This window comes from Myotis davidii, unplaced genomic scaffold (genome assembly GCF_000327345.1).
Source record: "Myotis davidii unplaced genomic scaffold, ASM32734v1 scaffold713, whole genome shotgun sequence".
Taxonomy (NCBI): domain Eukaryota; kingdom Metazoa; phylum Chordata; class Mammalia; order Chiroptera; family Vespertilionidae; genus Myotis; species Myotis davidii.
In genome coordinates, this window is record NW_006285038.1 from 245,162 (window position 1) to 270,004 (window position 24,843).

The 24,843-nt window shown below is 37.6% G+C and overlaps 1 protein-coding gene across 1 annotated transcript in view; it reads right to left on the minus strand.

Annotated features, from left to right (window-relative positions):
• Nucleotides 1–24,843, minus strand: part of LOC102765647 (CUB and sushi domain-containing protein 3) — a gene marked incomplete at its 5' end in the record, with an annotated part of 698,415 nt that overhangs the window by 25,446 nt on the left and 648,126 nt on the right. Inside the window, 6 exons of the mRNA XM_006755250.2 lie at nucleotides 4,507–4,552; nucleotides 5,610–5,713; nucleotides 7,087–7,260; nucleotides 11,980–12,153; nucleotides 14,145–14,324; nucleotides 22,763–22,939. Of these exons, the coding sequence (XP_006755313.1) occupies nucleotides 4,507–4,552; nucleotides 5,610–5,713; nucleotides 7,087–7,260; nucleotides 11,980–12,153; nucleotides 14,145–14,324; nucleotides 22,763–22,939 (855 nt within the window). The remainder of the gene's footprint in view (nucleotides 1–4,506; nucleotides 4,553–5,609; nucleotides 5,714–7,086; nucleotides 7,261–11,979; nucleotides 12,154–14,144; nucleotides 14,325–22,762; nucleotides 22,940–24,843) is intronic.

A 24,843-nucleotide genomic window follows, 5' to 3' on the forward strand; every position in this document is an offset into this window, starting at 1 on the left:
AATCCTCACCTGAGAACATGTTTTTATTGATTTTAGAGAGAGAGAATGGGAGAGAGTGGAAAAGAGAGAGAAAGAGGAACACTGATGTGAGAGTGAAACATCAACTGTTTGCCTCCCACACACTCCCCAATAAGGGAACAAACCTGCAACCTAGGTATGTGCCCTGATGGGGAATCAAACCCATGACCACTCGGTGGTATAAGGGACAATGTCCCAACTAACTGAGTCACATGGGCAAGGGCCCTTTTATGTGATTTTAATGAATACTAAAGTTTGAGAGCAACTGATATAAAATTAAACAATGTAAGAAAATGATGAGAAAATGCATTGAAGTTAAAATACACATCATTTTAGTTTATGAAAAACGAGAGTACATTTCATTGGTTGACATGGATAGTTCACACAGCTGGGCTAAAATGGGAGGCAATGAAATATAGTTAAAAAGAAAACAGAGCCTGGCCAGTGTGGTTCAGTGGTTGAGCGTCAACCTATGGACCAGGAAGTCCGGTTTCGATTCCCAGTCTGGGTAGGTGCCCCAGTTGCAGGCTTGATCCCCGGTAAGGGGGCATGCAAGCGGCAGCCAATCAATGATTCTCTCTCATCATTGATATCTCTATCTGTCTGTCTCTCTCTCTCTCCCTCTCCCTTTCTCTCTGAAATAAATAAAAATGTTAAAAAAAAAGAAAGAAAAAAGAAAAAAAAAACAGACCCCAGACTAACCTATGTTTGGCTTTACTTTGGATCTGATCTTACTTAAATAAGGAATACCTCACCTCGTCTTTGAGATTTAACCTCCCGTCTATAAATAAAGATGATAAGATTATTTGTCTTGAGATTTGTTTTGAGGATTAAATAAAATAGGATATATATAATCTATTCCACACAGGGATGGCACATAAGTTTTAAATAAATTCTAGCTATAAGTATTAAGTCAGAGACATAAGTAAGAATCAAGGGTCTCAAATGGCAAGCTGTGACATTTGAAAGCCTTTTTAAATAGAAGCAAAGTTGCTAAAGCTTTAAGAGCCAGTGAGAAGTGGCCTAGAAAGTAATCTCTTTGGAAAATTAAGTGGACATCGTATGGAGAAACTACTAAACAAAATGAATGATGGATGGCGGTTCTGATCGCAAGGCTGGCGCTGACATTTCAGAAATGAGTGGATAAAAGCTGGGCTGACGGGTGGAAGTACATGGGGGAAGGAAGCTGTTTACCCAAAATAAATTACAAGAAAAAACCACCATGATTTATTAAATGATTAGAGATGGAGGAATAGTTAGGGCCTGCCACTTTATCCTTCCCCAACAGCAGGAAGCTGAGAAGGCTCAATCGCTGCCTTAGTACTAACACAGATACCTGCTTTCTGCTTTCCCCTTAGCTCCTACTCCCACCTGCTAAAGCAACATGAGGCTGAGCCTAAGGTGACACAGTTTAATACAAGATTCTATGTGGACCTTGAGACTAGCTAAATCCACTATTTCTCACACTCTCATTATCTGCCAGAACTATGCTACAACAGCGACATTCAATTCCAATAGTCATTCTCTTGGAACATCATTTACCTGTCTAGTTTCCTCGGATTGTGTCTCTCATAACACATTCACTTTAGCCTTTAGGAGATCTCTTACCCCTGATTGCCCCATTTTGTCCAAGGCTGCTATACTGCCCAATGCCAGAATGCTGCATTCCACACAAGCAGTGGCCTTCCTATTATGTTCCGGAGCATGCCATTCACCTACGCCCTGAGGGTGTACAATATGGTGCTACAGACTTTTACTTTCTCCGAAGGCCTGGATTACGTAACTGATCATTGTAGATTTTGCAATTCTGTTCGTCAAACAGTTCTTCAAACCGCTGTCAATCCTACAATCCTACTTTAGGCTAGATCTCAGTTAAGGGTGCCCCCTTTCACCAATAAATCTTCCCTCATTTCATCTACCACCAAATTTGGACCTTCAAAAATATATTTATAGTTAAGGTTTCAAAAATGTATATGCTTTCTGTAATGTATTTTAAACAATTTTTTTATTTGTACTTTTGTTATGTGTATATTACACGTTTCACTTCCCACCCCCATCCAAAAAAAAAAAATTGGGAGAATTTCTAGTAAAAGGGATATATAATTCAAGGTTCATAAAATTGAAGTAGGAAGGTGGGATCATAAAAATAAAGGAATAACATATGTGTTTAAGATGAGATGCAGAGGGGATTTTCACTGAGCATCAATTTTGACCCTGAGCTTCCTGATTTAAGAAAATTTGATTTTTAAGGTATATTGTAAATTTATATTAAAAAATAATCAGATTTTAATTAAAAAATAAAATTTATGTTTTAAAGTTTATGTCGTATTCATCATTTAAAGATAATAAACACTAAGTAACATGTTTGCCTTATTTAATGTACTTAAGTACTAATTTTGATTATAAACTAGAAATCACACATAATCACCATGGTTATTTTGGTAGGGTGAACTCTCTTAGGGTTAAATAACTTGGGGTTAAACATCTAAGAGTCAGATTTAAAACATTTCATGTCTATAATAACTTTATGTTACAGGTCCTAAATCTAAATAATGTGCCTTCCAAATCTCAGAGCTCAATTTAAAGAGTGGTACAGCAGTTAATGAAATATGTATTTGGCATTTATCCCATAATTAATCTAGGTGTTGTATCAATCATTTTGACAGCTGCTCCCTTCACTAGCAATCTATTTCCAGAAAAAAATTATTCCAATTTTCAATATTTTAGATAAAAAGATAAATTATAATCAGTATTATTTTCAATACTAGAGTTATCATCATCTCTAGACTATATATTCTATCAAGAGGTAATATATAGTCTTATATATTAGTAAGTATATCTATGTCCAAAAAATCTACTATTATAAATCTATGTAGAAAAGAAAAGTGAATTAACACATTAAAGAGAAAATTAAAAAAATGCCTTTGCAATTCATAACTTTCTCCTTTCTCTTGTCCCTCCCAGAGGTGGGGTTACTATAGCTGAGTTTACTTAACTCATCATTGGCCACTTGATAAAATAAGAGATAGATACAAAAGGGACTATTCTGTTTCTCTGGCAATTTGGAACTGAGATTGAGGCAATTAATCACTTCTCTATGCGGTTGAGATGTTAATAGAAGTGACGCACCCCTGGCCATATGGCCAATCTGCAGAGAGAGAAAATGTGGTAAACACAGAAGAGTGGGGACTGAGTATTGGAGTCCAGTTCCTAAATTCTGGGCTTGATGACTCTCACTTAATTCCTTCTCTGTGTCTCAGACATGCCCGGAATTTGATTTGTAATGCCTTTAGCTTAAGCTAGCACAAAACCATATATTACTTGCAAGAGTTTTTCTCAACTGATATAGATGGCTTTTCTAGTTATATATGACCATATTCATTACAATCTACCAATAAATTGATATTAGAACTAGAATTTTTAAAACTCTGTTGGCTCTATACAGATTTAGTAAATATAATTATACACTTATAGTAAATATAATTAGTGTATATATATATATATATATGTATCTGTATACACACACACACACACACACACACACACACACACACCAGTCATATGCATTTGCAAAAGTTAATGTCTTTTTAAAATATGTATCTTTATGATTTCAGAGAGGAAAGGTGAGGGGAAGAGAGAGAGAAACATTGATGATAAGAGAGAATCATTGATTGGTTGCTTCCTGCACACCTCATACTGGGAATTAAGCCTGCATCCCGGGCATGTGCCCTGACTGGGAATCTCGAACCATGACCTCCAGGTTCATAGGTTGATGCTCAACCAATGAGCAACACCAGCTGGGCAAAAGTTGATGTCTTTAATTGAATATACTCAATATATCATTTGCAATTATAATAGAGATTAATATAATTTATATGTACACCTAACCATATTTGAAATCTAGTCAAATTCATATTTACCTCGATAGAATATAATAATCTAATATAGTTTTATTAGCCAAATAGTATGAATTTGGGGGTAGGTTAAGTTTGTAACAACATTTTTTTCTTAACCCATTGATTGTTAGAGAGTGTGGAAGGGAGGGAGAGAGACCGAGAGAAGGAAACATCCATATAAGAGAAACACATCGATTGGTTGCCTCCTGCCCGCACCCCGACTAGGGCCAGGGATCAAGCCTGCAACCAAGGTATGTTCTCTTGACCGGAATCGAACCCAGGACTCTTCAGTTCTTGGACCAATGCTCTATCCAGTGAGCTAAACTGGCTAGTGCTGTAACAACATTTTTAATGATTATAATAGAATTCTTAAAATTCAGTTAATAATTCTATTCATTTCATTGGATAGCTATTCCAAACTCAATTTTACTCATTTCTAGTTCCATGATATCAAAAGGTATTTACTAGAAAGGACTCATATTTTTCAGATAAAAAAAAACAAAACACGTGATATGATGCACAGACATTCACATCACAATTGTGTGTTCTGTCAGGATATTGTCAATGACTTGTGATGAAAGCCAAGTCACACCTGTTTCAGCTTCTTTGTCCATATAACGAGGACTAATGCTGTTTGGCTAGTTGTCCAATTTTCAGGACTTAGATCAACTGATAAAACCTTTTATGTACTTACGAATCTAAAGTTTTCTAAAAACATCAATATAATAGAGCCTGAGACACTTTTTTACACTTTTGTATTATCTAGGGAGGCCGGAGGCAAACTGGGAGAGTTGGAAATGCTATCAAATCAATGTTCATACTGAGCCTGAACTGTAGATAAATGAAAACTATTTTTAGCAACAAAAACATGGCACCTTTGATGAATACTTTCTTTAGAAATAGATGTTCTTCAGGCTCACATTGAATTTCACATAAAATAGCACAGTTTAGAAAAGCCTGCAAAACAAGGCAGCTGGGTAATGTGTAAATTGACAATTTCCTTTTAGAATCAGTATGCACTTTGGCTCCCCTTAGGCCCTGTAATGAAAAACGCGCTGAATCTCTACATAAAATCTAAATGGGAAAACGAGAGAACAAGAAAGTCAGCCACACATGACTGGGCATGTTAAAGAATTTGTAATAGAACAGTCCAACTACGGGCTGTGTAACAATAGGTTATGGTTAAATTATTTTTTCAGATATTTCCCACATCAATGACAATATGTAAAAAATATGTATTATATGTGCATTATAAAGCAAAACTATTTTAGTCTTATTGCTTTATTGAATAGTCACATTTGATGTAATAGCGAACTCTTGTCTCAGTTGTCTCTCCTTTAACCTATTTCATCTTTATTTTCTCCCACTGCCCCACATTTTCCTGTAGAGTTTACTCATTTACTACCTCACATACTCTTACTTACCCTCTCTTATGTACTATCTATTGCTTATATATTTTCCTATGCTCCTAGCTATGTCCACTTTTCCTTTTCTTTCATCTTTATGGTCAGTTAGGCTATTATTCTTGACGCATATTTTCCTTCTCTTTATTTCCTTTTATGGCCATTCTTTTGTTGTCTGTTACCTTTTTATAGTATGTTTATAAGTGCAGTTATAAACGTAACTTTTCTTCTGCTTGCATCAACAGGGCTAAATGCACGTGAACCAAAGAAGCCTAATGATATAGTTTTATACTAAATGGAAATATTTATTTAAAGCACTCACTTGAAATCCAAATGTACTGTTCTGAGATCCATGCCGGGGCACCCCTGGGTTTTCACATGACGTACGAGTTGGTTCTAAAATGAAGATCAAAAACATAATATTTCTTCAAAATTTACTACTACATTTTTTTCAATTTTGTTGATCATTTTATTTCTCATCTATAAACAGCATTTGCACAGAGTATTTCTCTCATACAAAACAATTTTAAGTGATATCTGCTATAATGAAATGGCCTTGGGTATTAATAAAGGGTGTAAATCTAATAGCATGTCACCATGGATAGAGCCTACTAATCCTAAAGCCAGAAATTCAGTTAAACTGCATTTTATATAAATGATGCAATTATTGAACTCTGAAGCCTGTTTTTGCAACTCTGTGGATAAAAATTTAAAGAAAAATGAAGGATATGAAAGAGGAACACACGCATAAAATATTTGCCCAAGGACTTTGATAAATTATAATCTCAGGTAGAATAATATCCCCCTCAAGAAGTAAGAGCTTTGCCCACACACAGGACTTAGTTACTTGGAGTTTTCACTGATAGCTGAAGGAGATTCAGACACAGGAATGGTAGGGCTGGTCGTCCATGAGGTGGCTAGTTTGCATGACAGATCACCTGGTTAGTTTAGCAAGTGTGCCATGTAGTTTTAGGGTTGCAGTAATGTACTTTGACAACCTGCCAGTTATAAAAATTGTCACAGGCATGTCAAGTAAGCAAAGGAAGTAGAGTCAATAATAATGGAAGAACTACGGATGCTGCCAAACGGATACCAGGCTTCTCGGGGCTGATCACTTCCTGAGGTACAGCAATGTCTAATCACTATGTTGTACACCTGAAACTAATATAACATTGTATGTCAAAAGTAATTTAAAATAAATTTAAAGAGAAAAAAATGAAGTGCCCTGGCTGGTATGGCTCAGTTGGTTGGGCTCAGTTGGTTGGTTGCCCGTTCAATTCCCAATCTGGGCACATGCCCAGGTTGTGGCTCAATCCATGCAGGAGGCAGCCAATTGATGTTTCTCTCTCTCTCTCTCTTTCTAAAAATCTATTTAAAAGTCTTAAAATAAGAAAATAAACTAAGAGCCATTTTAAATCAATATATCTTTTGTGTATTTTTGGAGCAAGTTTAATTTCATTTGCATATGTTTTATTAATGCTAAAGATCTATACTAATGTTAGTATTTAATAATGCTATTAATATAAAAGCTTTTTACTTTTTCACTTTATTGATAAAAAAATTTCAAATGTTTCTTCTGGAAGATTTGCGTGCTAAAAATAATATCCTATGTTTTACTAATATTAATTTTCAGTGTTTCTAATTGCTTCTATATTTCACATTTGTTTTCCACATTCAGTCAACCATAGTTTATAGGAAAACCGTTAAATGTCACCACTACCTCTTATAAGCAGAATTACTGAGCGTAACCAACCTTCCATTGATATTACCTATGCAGTGAGGTGAGGAACCACTCCAAGTGCCATCCGCTTGGCAAATCCTGGTGCTCGCTCCCACTAATATGAAAGGAGAATTGCAGCTGAAAGCAACCTCCGACTGGTAGATAAAGCTTTTGCCTTCTCGCTTTCCTTGGGCAGGTGTACCAGGGTCACCACAGAACTTCGCTGGAAGTGAAAAAAAGACAATGATGATAAAGATTTAGGATTCATCGGAGTAAACAATTTAGAAAGATGGTGAGAACTAACTGGAATATTAGACTAAAGTGACATGGAGTCCATGTTAGTCTATTCCACTCATTTAGCCTTTGTCTACATGAACACTGCATGTTTGACTCAGTGTAATATTTTAAAAATTAGTCTGACTCAGATATTTTCCACCTAGTAGTACTAGTAATTTCAGTTTCTAAAATAATATTGGCCGGAATCAAGCCACACAGCATTTGTGTATAAGGGCTGCAAAGGTGAAATGTAATCCTGACGGCTCTGCCAGAGAAAACCAACCCATCATGTCCAGTTTGTCCCTCCAGACTGCAGGGTAAAGTACATGCTTATTGGTTTTGCTGTCCTCTGTTGAACAGTCAGAGCACATACCATGGTATTTTGTTTCTTCCTCGTCAAAATTCTATGGGGAATGTTTTAAAACAGTTTTTTAATTAATCCTAACCCGAGTATATATATATTTTTTCAATTGCTTTACAGAGAGTGGAAGGGCCGGAAGGAGGGGAAGGAGGAGAGAGAGAGAGAAACAGGGATGTGAGAGAGACACATCGGTTGGTTGTCTCCTGGAAGCACCCTGACCGGGGTGGGGAGCAAACCACAACCCAGGTACGTGCCCTTGACCTGGGATCAAAACTGAGACCCTCCGTGCACGGGGCTGAAGCACTGTGAGGATTGTGAGTGTTGTGTTTTTAAGAGAAAGGCAAACCATCAGAGTCTAAAACTAGACAAAACTAGGAATCTCAATGGTCTACAACAACCTCTGAAGGGATTAACTTGACAGGATTTCTAAATAAATTGATTAGATGATTCCATTCAATGTCTATAATCTATCTATCTATCTATCTATCTATCTATCTATCTATCTATCTATCTATCTATCCCGTTTAACTATTAAAAGAAAGATAGTATTTTAGGTAGTTTTAGATACTTGGACTTATCAGTAAACAAACTAAGATTCCTGCCCTTGTAGGTTGTATGTATTTGTGAGAAAAGCAAAACTAAACAAGTACAGTTAGAATGTGTGAAGGTGGTAAGTCTTCAGAGGAAAGGCAGTGTAGGTGAGGATCAGAACGGGGGAATGTGTGGATGAGCTAATGGCGAGGGTGAGAGCGGATTTGTAATAAGGTGGCAAGGCTGTCGCTAACTGAGAGAAGATTTGGAGGAAACAAAGCATTTGGCCATGCTGATATCCCAAGGGAGAGCATCCCGACAGAGGAGAGGGCATTGCCAGCCCCATCGGGCACGCTGGGAGAAGAAGGTCAGTGTGGCTAGAGCACAGTGTGCTTGCAGAATGTAACAGCGGGTGAAACCAGATGCTTTCAAAGCTAGTGGATAACCAAGGTAAAGGTACATATATACTATGCTTCCAATTTATTTTAATGGAAATACATAATTTACCATTTTAACTATCTTTACATGTGCTCATTTTTTTAAAATTTGTAGATTTATCACCTAAAAACTTACTTCCCTACAAAACAAACAGCAACAACCAAATGTTATAAATTCTGCCTTCAGATGGCTATAAGTTTGAGTGACCATAAAGTGCATTATCCCAGCCAAGGCACTTTGTGAGTGAAAGGGGGATTCTAACCAGATCAGATGACTACCAGGACAACAGGAGTGAACTAGGAAAGCTCCAGGTGAACTGGAATGGATGCATACCCTAATTATGGAATACTTCAGCCTTAAGCTCAATGGTCAAAGAAAGATCTTCCCTGAAATTTAAGGCACTGCAAGAAAGTTAAATTTTCAGACCTCATTTTAGAAACCTTTCCCCCTATTTAAACAGTTAAGATTAAAAGTGGTCATAAACAAAGAATAAAACCAAATAAATTAAAGGAAAATTTGAGAGTAAAGTAAAACAGGAAAAATAAACATTTTTTGTTGTGTTTTGTTTCAATTTTCAGCATTTCTAATATACTGTTAACATTACTGCTATTTGACATACAAGCATTTCTAGCAATATAACATTAAGCCCTAGGCTCCTAGGCCAGGGTCCCAGTCTTACTAATTATATCTCTAGCACATTTTGAATTTAATGGCTATTTTCTCAGTGAGCATTATCAGTGGACATTTTAGCTTCACCAACTGTTTCTATTACTAAGTTATTTCATAACTTATTTCTGAATAATTTATCTTCTATATTTCTGCTGGGTCACTCATCTTTAAATCTTAACCAAAAAAGAAAGACGGGACATATACCCACTTAAACTCCTCAATTCTCTCCCCACCCCCATCATTCCATCTGTTTCTATCAGCAGATTTTCATATACTAAACCGCATCTACATGCATGCTTAAGCACTGACTTGTTCAGCTTTATAAGCAACAAAATTCTCATGTTTATATTCTTGTACATGTCTGCTTATGTACAGGTGCACATGTACAAAACATTTTGTAGGGCATATACCTAAGATTTCTGGGCCACCGACTCTGCACATCTTTAACTTTACTATACCATATAATAGCAATTAATTATTCAAATGCTATGTCAATTTAAACATCCACCAGGACTGTATAGAGTTTACATCGCACACTTTCGTCGCCCACACTTGATGTCCAATTTTGTTTTTCAGTAAACCAATTTTGTTTTAGTAAATAGTTGTTCATGTCTTTGGCCCATCTTTATTGTTTTGTCTCTTTTTGTTTCAGGGAATCTTTATATGTTCTATACATTATTATTTTTCATGCATATTACATTATTCAAGTTTCTCATTGGTCCTTTCATAATGAGAAATGAAAACTTTTTAATGTACCTGATTTTTTTCATCTTTCATCTATGAGTGGAGCTTTTGCAACTTGTTTAAGACATCCTTTCTTACTCCAAGGTCATATAGATAGTCTCTTAATGTTAAAAACATTAATATTTAAGTTCAAGTTCTTCATGAATCTGGCATTGACTTACTATTTGGTCTGAGAGGGAGATCATGTGTGTGTGTGTGTGTGTGTGTGTGTGTGAAAATGAATTGCCTTGTTTGATTAACTGCAATGTCTGTTCTTTCCCCCACTGCTTTGCTCTATAATGTACCAAGTATCAATTAATGATTCTGTGCTCTTTATTATGCTGCTTTACTTTCTATCCCTGCACCAATGCCACACTGTTTTAACTTCTATAGCATCCTCAGTTTTGATACCTGCAGAGGACTGCACTGCATACGAGATACAGCAGTGCACAGAAACATAATTTCTAAGGAGCATAAACCTGAATGGAGGGCATCATTCACATAAACAAGGTTAGTAAAATGTATAGTTGTTATAAGGAGAAAAAAGAAGAAAAGATAGGAGACTAGTAAGGAGAAAAATAAAGTCTAAAAGGGCAGTGTTATACACCAGCATTTAAAATTTTAATTATGGTGACGAGAGAATACTGAGAAGAGGGACTCTGAGTAAAGAGCTAAAAATAAAAGGAAATTTCTAGACAAAGTAAACAGTGAACACAAAAATCTCTGATGTCAAAGCAAGGCTGAGTGCGCAATTAAAAGTAAGGAAGCCTGTGGTATTTGTCTTTCACATGATCTCACTTACATGTGGAATCTAATGAACAAAATAAACTGATGAAAAAATAGGTCCAGAGGCACAGATGTATGGAACAGAATAGCCGATCTCAGTGGATATGGGAGAGGAAGAGATGAACCGGAATCATATATGTATATATACATAACTCATGGACAGAGACAATAGTGTGGGGGAGGCCTGGAGTGGGAGCTGGGTGGAGAGGAGCAGGAAGAGGGGGGATGGGGAACATCTGTAATACTGACAACAATACAAAGTAAAGGCACGGAAGCCTATGTGCCTGGAGAAGAGTGGATGAGGGGACAACAGGATATGATGGGATCAGGGAAAAACAAAACGTTTGCATGAGCCTATAGGCAATCTGGCTTCTGCTCCGAATGAGATGAGAAGACTGGAGGGTTCTGGGCAGTTTAGTGGGTTAGCTCTGGCTCACTCCAAGGCCAGGGGACAGGGTGAGCACTCCTCTTTCTGCCACATGCTGGGAAGGAAAAGACTAGGAACAGGATAGCACTGAATGTCTCTGAGTGAGTACTGCCTATATCATGTGTTACAATAACTTATGTAACATGGAAATCTGGCTTTTTTTGTTTTGTAATCTTCCAAATTAGTCTTGAAGGGATATATAATGTATAGCAACCTCTGCAAAAAAAAAAAATATCTTACCTCTACTTTTACCTTAGTAATTTTTGATGTATAATTACAATCATTATCATGGCAAATACGATAATAAGAACTCGATTTGAATAAACATGTAGAAGTGACATGAATTTATTGCAGAAAGAAATTTGGGGTTAAATTAGAACATTCAGCTGAGATACACTGGACTTATTAAAAAGAATAATTTTCTGGCAGATTCAGCTCAGAAGGTTTCTATTTTGAGGAATAATTTTGAAAATTAAGTAAAGTTTACAAACAAATGAATTTAGCCTGAACTTTAGAGTTCAAGCAGAAGGCACACAATGGTTGGATGAAAAGTGGCTACATTAGTAAATACTGATATTTCACTAAACTTTACACATTGGAAGGAGTTTAACAATCTCATATTTATTCTGGCAAAACTTGGAAATTTTAAACAACAGTTGTAAACTCAGGAAAGTAGTTCTAAGAGAGTGGAAGCAGGAAAATATCATTGTAAGTATGGAAATTATACTTACGTAAGCACTGTGGCACTTCCCCACCCCAGGTACCGTTCCTTACACAGGTCAGCACAGCAGGAAAGGAGAGCTCATAGCCTGGAGAACAGATGTAGCTAATACTAAAGCCCCAGTCGAAATTTGTTCCTTCCAACCTTCCATTAGAGATCTGGGGAGGAGTTGCACAGGTAACAGCTGCAATTACATTGAAAGCGATTAGACACAGCTGCTGAGCTATCCTGGGTATGGAAAATAAATGAATAAATATCATTAGGAGAAGCATATGTGCTAACTTAACCTTTTGAAGGACAATATGGTGTGACACGTTTTATTCTTCTGGTTGTATCCCTGAAACATACCCAGAATTAATCCCTCTAGAATGCGACTATTTCTTGACAACATAATGGCTACGGGTTGAGATTCTCTTACAAAATGACAAGCTGCCGGATATCTGAGGGAAAAAAGGCTGATCTTCTAACCAGTATTGTAACTGATACATTCCAATGACCTTTAGGTAGACTGGGTTATTTGGCTATATACAGTGCATCAGCACGTTGGCAAGGAATTTGGTAGTAATTCTGTGACATTTCTGAAAACGCAAATCATGTAGCTCATTAAAATATCCAAACTGGTCCTATTCAACACTTAGATTCATATGTTAACATTTACTATAGAATTTTAAGTGTTTTATCAAAGTTTTAAACATTCATTTTTTAAAACTGTGTTAAGATGTCCTCAAGCAGAGATAGGTTGGATGAGGTGACAGAGATGAGAGGAAAGAGAAGGGTACCAACTACAAAATCTCAAAATGAGGAATGGTTATATTCTGATGGCTAACAACATATCTGAACAATTTTTGGAATTGTATATCATTGCCATTACTAGGATCAATTAATTATGTATGAAATAACTTCTAAAATATAAAATAACTGTTACATATTTTTATGGACTATGTACAGTGATCTGAGTCAGAAACTGTGAAATCAAGAAGAAAAGTACACATCAAAGTCATCCTTTTTGTTCGATTTTTTTTAGATGTCAGGGCGATACTAAACTGTCAATTTATAGATGTTAATAGACACCTGAATGAGAAATCTCAATTATTAAAGAATAATACTGTTATTATACAATATAAATTACCTTACATTGCATATACACTATTCCACAAGTAATCAGAAAAACTAGCAGAAAAATATGAAAATGTTTTCAAAAAAAGGTATAAGGTAGCAAATCTATGCTTATATTGACTAAAATATTAATTCTAGATTACATTCGTTAAACAAACAGTTTCTCTGTCTCTTTAAGGAAAAATTACAGTTTTGTAATTCCAACTGACTATTCTCAAACTACTGAAAGGTTTTCTCTCTATCCATGAATTACTTGACCAAAATGGACTATCAGATTAAAATTCTGACAGTGATTTTAAATTGGCATGAGCAAGAATTTTACAACATGTAATACCTGACTATTTCGTCAGGGCACTGACCACTTTTCCCTTAGATTGTCAAATTTAAAAAATGCCAACAACCAACACAACAATAGCCATCCAGTGTGAATGGCCTGTCTTGAACCATAAATACATAGGTCATAGAATAGACTGCATTTTATTAGTCATGTCCCATAATAAGGTTGCATCTGATTGGTTAATTCTTGGAACTAGAAATGCTTATATATAAGTATAGGCACCTGATTTTTTAAAAAGTCACTTTGGAGTAGGTAATTACTTTTATTATTTTTTTTGTAAGTCAATCAAAATTATATCTATTAGATACAGATTGACAAAAAAATACAATCTATTTTTTGGAATGCCACAGAATTTTCATAATCAGTTTATGTGTGCCATGAAATAAATGGTTGGAAATTGCTGTTCTAAATCATTAAGGTTATATCAGCTTTTAAATATTCATAAGTTAACATAAATAGCAGCGTACATGATATTTTTGTTGTTTGGGTTGCATTAAAGTTCAGTCACTACTCACAATAAAATAAAAGATTTTTTGAAATAGCTTTACGTTCTATATATTATTATCATCTGTATGGTTTAAAAATAAAAACTGAATCATTCTTTGTTAGTTTCAAAAAAGTGAAACAATACATGAAACACTATTTAAATCTACTTTAAATATGCATACTAAAAAAGGAACTATGTGGTAGTGATAACATAAATAATTAAGAAATTATTATACCTCTACAGGTTGGCATTACTCCACTCCATGTGCCATTAGTTGTACAAGTTCTGATTCTGGAACCATTCAATTCCATGGTATAGCCTGGCTGGCACATGTACGAAACATTGTGCCCAACCACATAATCATCTCCATATCTCAGTCCATTGGCTGGGACGCCTGGGTCTCCACAACTGATTACTATCAACATTGGATTCAAAAAGCAGATGGTTAATGTGGCATATATTTAATAGAGAAGAATAGCAAGCATATGGCATTCTTAATATATCAGTAGGGAAAATAGTTATCATGTTCATTTTTAATCATAAAACATAAGCATACTTAAATCACATACTAGCAATTCTTTCTTTTTAAATATATTTTATTGATATTTTACAGAGAGGAAGGGAGATAGAGAGTCAGAAACATCAATGAGAGAGAAACATCGATCAGCTGCCTCCTGCACACCCCCTATTGGGGATGTGCCCGCAACCCAGATACATGCCCTTGACCGGAATCGAACCTGGAACCCTTCAGTCGGCAGGCCGACGCTCTATCCACTGAGCCAAACCGGTTTCGGCTACTAGCAATTCTTGATTATGACCCGGTATGCTTATTACAGATTCTATACACATGGTTCAGAAATTGCCATTTAGACTTTGAAAAGGTTAAGTTTATATGCTATTATGTTGTAGGAAACTGTGACATGGTAACCTCATTTAACATATATTAAGTGATCATGAAGAAGCCATCCTATAGAATCAAGATTTCTAATGTAATATTTAAAATCCATATTCCTATATATGGCTATTGAAGTTTCTGATTTAGTAGACCTGCTGGATTGAGAGAGTATTTTCTCCACAGTGTTCCTCAATTTTCTATTATAATAGTTTTTAACTAAAACAATGATAGGTGTAAAAATAATACTTTTATTGAATAAATAAGAGAATGAATAAACTATAAAGTGTGAATTTATCATGTACAGGGTGGGATACATACTTTGGGAGGCTCGGTATAAAGTAAAAATGCTACAGCTAGGGATAGAGAGTTAAATTTCCCATTTCCACCAACTCAATGGCAACCCAGGTAAAAGAACAACCCAGAAAAAACGGGAACCTCTATTCTGGAATCCACTTGCTTCCTGGATTGGGTGTGAATGATGGGATTCCATCAAGGCTTCTGTCAAGCGCTTGCTAAATATGACTCAGCAAGGCCAGCCCAGGGCAGAGATAGATGCTACCTACTCTGCACCGAGACTTCATGAATACACCAAACTCTGACTTGCCCCATGCTACTTCCAGGTCTCTCAAGCAGGGTGGAGAACAAAGCTGCAGGGTGAGCCTCCCTCTGCTGATGACAGGATGGAACCTCTGAGCAGAGCAGTGGTGGGAATGGAGAGGCCAGGCAGGGACAGGGGTACCAGGTGGTGGGGGGCAAATGGCCCATAAACCCAGCCTAGGAAGACAGGAGGCAGGGGGCTGACAGAGTACATGAGCAGAGGCTCCGAACCCTCTTCACATGCTCCAGTGTCCCAGGGGACTTCAGTTACAAATCACACTTTCAAAGAGAATATTATTGATAAATCTGAGACAGCCCAAGCCCAGGGCCTCAGGCATGAGTTTCTATCAATTGCACTCACCCATAAAGCTGGCTCTGATTACGTATATTATCACCCAAAAACTTTCCAGAAGACTTATAACAGCATAGAAAATAAAAGATCAACCCTACTATGACATTTAAGAATAAGGCATCACAGAAAGTATATATAGGCCACCAAAGCACCTGCTGTTTTGAGTACATAATTTAAGCATGATTTGAGCAATGAACTGGCCTAAAAGCTTTCTTGCGGCTAAGAGAAAAGAAGGAAAAGAAAAAACATACCAGCTTACACTTTTTCTTTTCTGTAGATAAAATAAACGTGGCATACTTGCCTTTTACTATCACTTTTGCCTTTTGAATCTTTTTGTTTATAAAAGAGTATAAAATTACACCAGGTGAATCTGAGTTATATTCCCTCATTTTTATTTTTAAGTAATTCTTCCCAGAAATGTGAAAGTCTAGAGGGTTAAAAACTAAAAATAGATTAAATCATGGGAGACCTTTATAGTACTTTAATTACATTGTATTTATTAACTTAACCATTAAAAATGACGAATCTCAACATTTCTTTCATATTACTCTAATCTGTTGAGTTTGGGAAGTTTTTAGGACCAAGAATAATGGCCATTAAATTAAAGAACAATACTGACAGCACTCCCCCTGTAGCCCTCAGAGCCCTGGACCCAGTTTGTTGAACTAACACTCTTGAGTGTTCCTATTAGACTCCTAATAAGAATTTTGCATATAGAATGATTTTTGTTCTTTTGATTATTGATCATGAAAAGATTTTTAAATTATATAACTGAGTTGATATCAAATCCAGCTTATTTACCAAAAAACAGGTCATTTTATTTGCAGTTTCAAAATTCCTGAAAGTGAGTATACTCTTCAATTTATTTCGTGTTATTTTACTTTATGTTATTTTATATTTTTAATCTAGATTCCAATTAAGAGGAGGAAAATTAAAGAGAACACCCACAAATTGCTATTTTGTGGACTGCGCTTTACAGACTGAATTCGAATCCTGGCAAGAAAGGCCAGCTAACCGGGCGGGAAGGCACAGGAGCTGAGAGACAGCCACCAACCGAGAGGACAGAGGGTTTATTCTGCAGAGGCACAGGCACTGGGAGAGAGTTCTGCGTAGCGAGGCAGCATCATGAGTGGAACTTGGGACAACAGCTTCAGAAGAATTTGTTTGGTGACTTTCTAAGGAAGCAAAGGCCAGGCAAAGAGGCAGTTTCCAATAGCAACGATCTTTGTAAACAGCACCTGCTCCACAAGTCAATTCAATCATTACACCAGCTTGTTTTCAACAACAAAAATAGGCTTTTGGTCTTTTCGAGCAAAACCTTAGAATAGTAGCTCTTTAGAGCTTTACCTTAAAATTCAGAGACACCAGTGCGTGACAACAGAGTGCTATGGTTTATTGCAAGAAAATCTTTTCTAAAGTCACCAAAATCCTTAAGGACACAGCACTTAGGTACACACATAAGCATACACACACACAAATAAACTCCACCAAGACAGATGTTTTGTCTTGTTCTACACTGATGTATTCTCACAGCCTCATCTAGTACATCATAAGAGGTAAAGTAAATACTGTTTAAAGAATAAATCAGCGAATAGAATGCACAAGGAATAATTAAATAGTTCAAATTCTCAAAAACAAATATATTATTTAAACATTTAAATTTGTTTTTGTCCTGGCTTATGTGGGTCTGGTTAGAGGGTTGGCCCTTACACCTAAGGGTCATGGGTTGGATTCCCAGTCAAGGGCATGTACCTGGGTTGCAGGTTCATTTCCTGGCCCTGATCAGGTCCTGTGCAGGAGGCAATAAATTAATGTGTCTCTCTCACATTTCTGTCTCTCTGTTTCTCTCTCTCCCCTTCCCTTCCTCTCTTCCAGTCTCTCTCTCTCTAAAGAAAAAAATCAATAGAAAAAGTATATATGCATTTTTCAGTAAATAAGATCATACTACCCACACATTTATAACGGAATTCATTTTTTACTCAATATCTAATTGATATTTTTGTATGTAAATACACAGATCCATGTAACATTTTACTGACATACTACTCTCTTACATGTATGTACATGCAATATAATTCATGAAACCAAACCCCCGTGGATTAATGTTTGAGTTATCCCATTGTTTTCCTAATAGAGACAATGTAGCAGTATACATGCTAGCTCAGGCATCCTATGCATTTGCTTTGCCAGGTTTCAAGCCCAGAATAAAATTCTACTACAGCAGAATGAAGCTCCAGAAAGGTGATCCAATCTCTCAATTCACAAGTTGGTTTTCTTTTTAGATCTCAGTGAGGGAGATTTTATTTACCTTAATTTTGGCACTATTGACATTTGGGACCAATTCATTCTTGATCGGGTGAGGTTGCTTTATCACTAAAGCTCCTTAGCTTTGACCTCTGCCTGCTAGATACTGATAGCACCTCCTCTCACCTGCACTGTGACGGCCAAGAGTGTCCCCTGGCATTATCAGATGCCCCCTGGAAGCAAATCGCCCCTGTTTAAGAACCACTGACTTAGCAACAGCCCTCTTCCCTTGAGGAGATTTAGATGATTTTTTTAGCTCACTTCACCCAGTTTCATGCTGGGATATCCCCCAGCTTTCTCTTGTGTGAAAATATCCCCATTTCCCTGGCCTATCTTCTAAAGAAAACCAAACAACTAACAAACAGAAAACTGAGAATTCTCGGGTTGGTAACAAAGATTCAGCGAGGGCCACTTCTGTGCTGACCGTTTGTAACAAAAGCCTTAGGCTCATTTATCACTGGATCTGATAGAGTATACTGTACCTGACCCACATGACAAGACCTGCCAGATGCAGGGTAGTGAGCACTTTAGAAGTTCTGGCAGATTTAAAAATCCCAAGGAATAAGGGCACATATTTCGTTTCAGACCTGAAAGTCAACTGTTACTCCATTTGACAAGCCCTGTCCTCGGGCAGTTTGTACCATTTTCCCAAAACACTGTGGGCACTGTGTGCTTTGGTTCCGGAGGGGGTCTGCCTGTTGGACAGCACCAGGTAAGGGTCCTGTACGGTTTATACACGGAGGGGTTTTTGTGCTGACAAAACAAAACAAAACCCAGAAAACAAAAAACAGTAACAACAAAACTGTATCTCTGAATGAGTATTTACCTGTGCTTAGTTTTTATGTATTTTCTTTCAGTATGAACATCACAGAAAATAACAAGCAAATTTTACAATTAGTGTACTGCCTGAGCCTCCTAGTACTACAGCAAATCTCTTTCCTTTCCAGTTTTAGTTCTGTGAATGTTTCTTATTCCTAGTATTATGGCAAATCTCCTTTCCAGTTTTAGTTCTGTGAATGTTTCTTAATATTTATAGTTCCTCTGTCAAAGTGTGCATGGTATTTGAATCCATGACCTTGATCTCATGATATATACTAAAAAAAAAAATGTTTTCATTGATATGAGAGGAACAGACCAGGTTACCAATGCCATATGAAGCTCATAGGTTTGCATATATGTAACTGCTAGGAGAATTATACGGTACAGAGAGGTCACTTTTAGCTAAAAGCGATATGAGGAAGAAGTGTCCTGAAAGGCTTTTGTCAAATGGGTGCCATTTCAGCTGATACTTAAAAGGTACCAGTAAGAATTTTAGGGCTCAGATGGGCTGGTGTAGAAGGAAACCAGCAGAGGCTATTTGTTAATTGTTTAGTTGTTCAGTCTTGCAAAATTGAGACATTTTCAAAGCAAGTAGGAGGACTTCTTTCCTTCAAGATGGAGAAATAGAGAAGACTTTACTCTCCATTTGAAACAACCAAAATAAATAAATAGATAGATAGATAGATAGATAGGACACAATATTAAAACAATAAATAACAAAAAAATAGCCACCAAAAAACAGGTTTCAAAGGCAGCAAAGCACAGTGATCCTTGAGTGACAGGAAACCAATGAGATGAGTCCTACAACTGCCACACCGTACTGCTGTCAGAGAGTTTCCAGGCTGCAGACAGGGAGCCTCCCTGCAGAGCCCACCAGCTTCCTGGAGGGAGACATGACTCTAGAGCCAGGAGAGAATAAAGAGACAGTGCCAGAGAGGACGCACACTGGAAGAGGACTCTAGAGATCCAGGGAGGGAACTCCTGAGTGTTCAGGGGTCCCCTCAGCCCGGCCTGCACCCTCTCGCAGTCCGGGAGCCCTCAGGGGATGTCCGACTGACAGCTTTGGCCCACTCCCTGTGGGCCTCCTTAGCACTGCCTTGGAGGTGGGAGAGGCTCCTGCCACTGCCACTGCGCTCGCCAGCCATGAGCCCAGCTTCTGCCTGAGCGGTGCTCCCACTCTGGGAGTGCACTGACCATCAGGGGGCAACTCCTGTGTTGAGTGTCTGCCCCTGGTGGTCAGTGAGCATTAGAGCAATCGGTCATTCTGCCATCAGGCCAAAACTGGCTTTTTGACATCCCCCAAGAGGTGTCGGATTGTGAGAGGGCACAGGCCAGGCCAAGGGACCCCACTATGCATGATTGGGGCTGGGGAGGGACTTGGGAGGTTGGCCAGCCATGGAGGGGTCGCAGGAAGACTCCAGGGCATGTCCGGCCCGTCTCTCTCAGTCCGGCCCACTCCCTGTGGGCCTCCTTAGCACTGCCTTGGAGGTGGGAGAAGCCCTGCCACTGCCACTGCGCTCGCCAGCCATGAGTCTGTTGGCTGGACACCAACAGCAAGCTAACCTAGTGGTCAGAGTGCCTGCGCCCTGGTGGTCAGTGCATGTCATAGGGACTGGTTCCAGGGGGCAACTCCGGCGTTGAGTGTCTGCCCCTTGTGGGTCAGTGTGCGCTAGAGCAATCAGTCGTTCTGCCATCAGCCTCAAACTGGCTTTTTGACATCCTCCAAGAGGTGTCGGATTGTGAGAGGGCACAGGCCAGGCCAAGGGACCCCACTGTGCATGATTGGGGCTGGGGAGGGACTCAGGAGGTTGGCCTGCCATGGAGGGGCAGCGGGAAGACTCCAGGGTATGTCTGACCCTTCTTTCTCAATCCCTATTGGCTGTATCCCAACAGCAAGCTAACCTACTGGTCGGAGCGTCTGCCCCCTGGTGGTCAGTACATGTCATAGGGACTGGCTGACCAGTCAACTATCTGCATCCTGGTGGTCAGTGCACATCATAGCGAGCGGTTGAGTGGCCTTAGTATATCATTAACATATTACCCTTTGATTAGTTGGAGGGCCGACCGAATGACTAGACACTTAGCATATTAGGCTTTTATTATATAGGATGTGGCTGCTATGTTCTATTCAATGCTTATTTCAACAGCCTCTTAGCCATAGTTTGCCTTCATCTTTGAGGAGACACAATGCACATGGAGTATCTCAACAGCCCTGTCATCACACACAATTTGGTGCAGGCAAGATATTATCTACAACGAATATTCTCCAGAATTACAGACATGACATGCCATTACTCTGATGACATCCTCCTCTGAGTGGATTCATTTGAGCCACTCATTCAGGATAAACAGATACAAATAATTTAGAGAAAAAACAAACAAAAACAACTGATAGTTAAAAGGCACCAGTAAGAACTTTAAGGCTCGGATGGGTTGGTGTGGCATAAAACCAGCAAAGCCTATCGGAGATGAATCAGTAGCCGACAAGCCAGGTTGAACATCTCTTCATATATCTACTGGTTGTTTGTGTGTCTTCTGGAAAGAGGTGTCTGTTCAGGCCCTCTGCCCACTGTTTTGCGATAGAGCACTGGGTACAGATGTGGTCCATACACAATGGAATGCTACTCCGCCACCAGAAAGTATGAAAGACTGCCATTTGCAACAACATGGATGGACCTTGAGCATCTTATGCTAAGTGAAATAAATCTGTTAGAAAAACGCCAAGAACCATATAATTTCACTCATAAGTGGGATATAAAACTGAAACGCGTGGACACAAACCGCAATGTGGTGGTTGCCAAGGGGAAGAGGGTGGGGTGAATGGGGTCCTAATGTATGGCGATAAGAGATTTGACTTTGGATGGTGGGCACACAGTGCAGTATACAGAACTTATAACATAGAAACCCACATCGAAACCTGAATAATCATATTAACCAATGTCACCCTAATAAACTTAATAGATAGATAGATGATAGATAGATACATGATAGATAGATAGATAGATAGATAGATAGATAGATAGATAGATAGACAGACAAATAAATAAGGCTAGTCAGGCCCTAGCCAATGTGGCTCAGTTGGCTGGAGCATTGTCCTGTACAGCAAAAGGTGGCAGTTTGATTCATGGTCAGGGCACTTACCCAGGTTGCAGGTTCAATCCCTAGTCAGGGCAGGTGCAGGAAGCAATCAACCAATGTTTCTCTCTCTCCCTCTCTTTCTCTCCCACTCTCTCTATAATCAAGTTAAAAAAATAAAAACATAAAAATAAATACATAATAAAATAAAAAACCAAGCAGTTATTGATATGTGTTAGATTGGCAAAATAAAATTGCATTATTTGTATTAATCTTGGTTACTGCTGATAATTCATCTCTATTCTTAAGATGCTGTTAAATTTCACTTAATGTCACTAATTTTCTGTGATCCCTCTTTCCTCTGCCAAGTAATTCTCTTTTTGTTAATCTTCACCGGAGAATAATTTTCCACTGATTTTTAGAGAGAGTGGGAGGGGGAAAGACAGAGAGAGAGAAACATCCCTGTGAGAGAGACACAATGATTGGTTGCCTGCCACACGCACTCCCAACCAGGGTTGGGGATCAATGTACATGCCCTTGACTGGAATCAAACCTGGGATCCTTCAGTCCACGGGCTGACACTCCATCCACTGAGCCAAATCAGCTAGAGCTGCGAAGTGATTTTTAAAGTCACTAGTATAAACTCTAACCATAGAATACTATCATCTTTTAATACTATCATACTATGAAATACAATACAAATATTCAATATTTTGCATGGTTTGATTGACTACAAGTTACACATACAGATGAATATACTCAAATAGTTTCACATAACTAATGATATTTAAAATATTGAGAAGAAACATACTTGTACAGTTAGGCAAAGTTCCAGACCACGTTCCATTGGCTGTGCACTGTCTAACTGAAGGTCCAGACAAGAGGTATCCCTCCATGCAGGAATAAATGATCGAACTGGAAAATGTTGTGCCATCAATCCGAAAGACCTTTCCATTGGCTGTTGTTCCTGGGTTACCACACTGTACAGCTACAAGAAAGAAAAAAAAAATAATAGTTAAGAGTATTTATAAAAATATTTTAATTAAAAATCTTCTCACAAAAAGTCAATGACTGATTTTTTTAATTATCCAAAGGAGCTATAAAATCCTCTAAAATAAACATTGAATTATCGTTTACAATGGTTGAAATTCAAGATAAATTTACATTAATTTTATTAGTTTAATTACTAGAATACAAATCAGATAACAGCTATTTTTTAAAGTTTTTGTTAGTAGCTATCATAAAAACTTCAGAAAGTAATTATTTGAGTGTTGCCTATGGGTACCACAATATCTTTCAAGGAATGATTACAATAGTCTCTGCCTAAAAAATAAATAATGTGAAATGAAAAGATATGAAACAATGAGCTGCAGCAGAAATTTACTATATAAGAGGACAGATATAAAATAAACAATTTAAATATTTTAAGAATCCATGTATATTTTTATTTATATAAGCATATAACTGATCTGAATTAAAATTGTATAATCTCTATTTCCAGACCAAGGCATACAAAAAAATAGACGGAATAAACACAAAATCTAGAAATGGTTTTCATTAAGTTTTCAACGTATCATAAACAGGAGTCACAAACACAATACCCCCTGTATTACTCTCTGCATTATGTTTAACTATTTGCCATCGATACCATGGTAAATTTTTAAAATATCGTAAAAGCGAGCCTATGTCACTGTATTACTAAATTTTGTTGTAACATAAAAGTTTAAAGTTATCTCTATGACTATAAAGTGTAATTATGGTTTCAGATAGTACCATCTATATCACTTGCGGCATCTAAAATATTTAATTTTGCCTATCCTTCCTATACAGTGGTGCTGCATGTTTCTCTGTGTGTGTAGAGACAGGAGACTTACACATTTTATTTTTATTACTATTTTTTTTGAATCCTCACCTGAAGATATTTTTCCACTGATTTTTAGAGAGAGTGGAAGGGAAGGGGAGAGATGGAGAGAGAGAGAGAGAAACATCGATGTGAAAGAGATACATCAATAGGTTGCCTCCTGCAGGCTTACTGGGATGGAGCCTACAACCAAAGTATAACCCCTTGAATGGAATCAAACCCACCACCCTCCAACTGGGGGGCTGATGCTCTATCCACTGAGCAAACTGGTTAGAGTGGAGACTTATACATTGTAAACAATTACAATAAAATCAAACACTAGGTAAAATTTTCAGAAGAACATATAACATTAAAAAAAGTTTGCTTCTGTTCAGAGTAATTATCCTCTTCTATATTAGCACCTGCCTAAAATAACAATCCAGTCATATTTATTTATGTGTCATGATCTATAATCTTGAAACAATCCAAGTAGGATTTGAAAAATATCATCCTTGTTTTCAATGTCGGGTGATTTGCATTTTGAAATAGGGACCTCAGGTTCAGTCCATTTTTTTGCACTTAATAAAAATTGAGAACTTCTCCATATCTGGTTTACAGATATGGACAAATAACACTTCCACCTCTGTCCCCTTGTCTCTAATTCCTCCACGCTTAGTAGACACATTTTTCTTACCAAGAGAATTATTTGAATTAAACACAAGTGAAAATAACTTTAAATGAAGAGAGGTAAGTGCATTGCCTATCATGAGTGAGGGCTGAAAACTCTGTGGACACAGTGAAAAGAAGCAGCAAATTCTTCGCTTCTGTAATGCAGACATTTTGGGGGAAATGGCTTTATTGATACCTGTGAACACAGGCCCGTTTATGTTTAGTATCAGCTGGCAATGCCATCTCTCTTAGAATAACTTCTCAGCTGTCAGTTGACCTAACCTAATATAAGAGACATGTAACTTTCATTGATAACTCACCATGATAGCCAAAACAGAGTGTCAAACATTTTCAACATTCTTAACCTCACAATAAATACTATG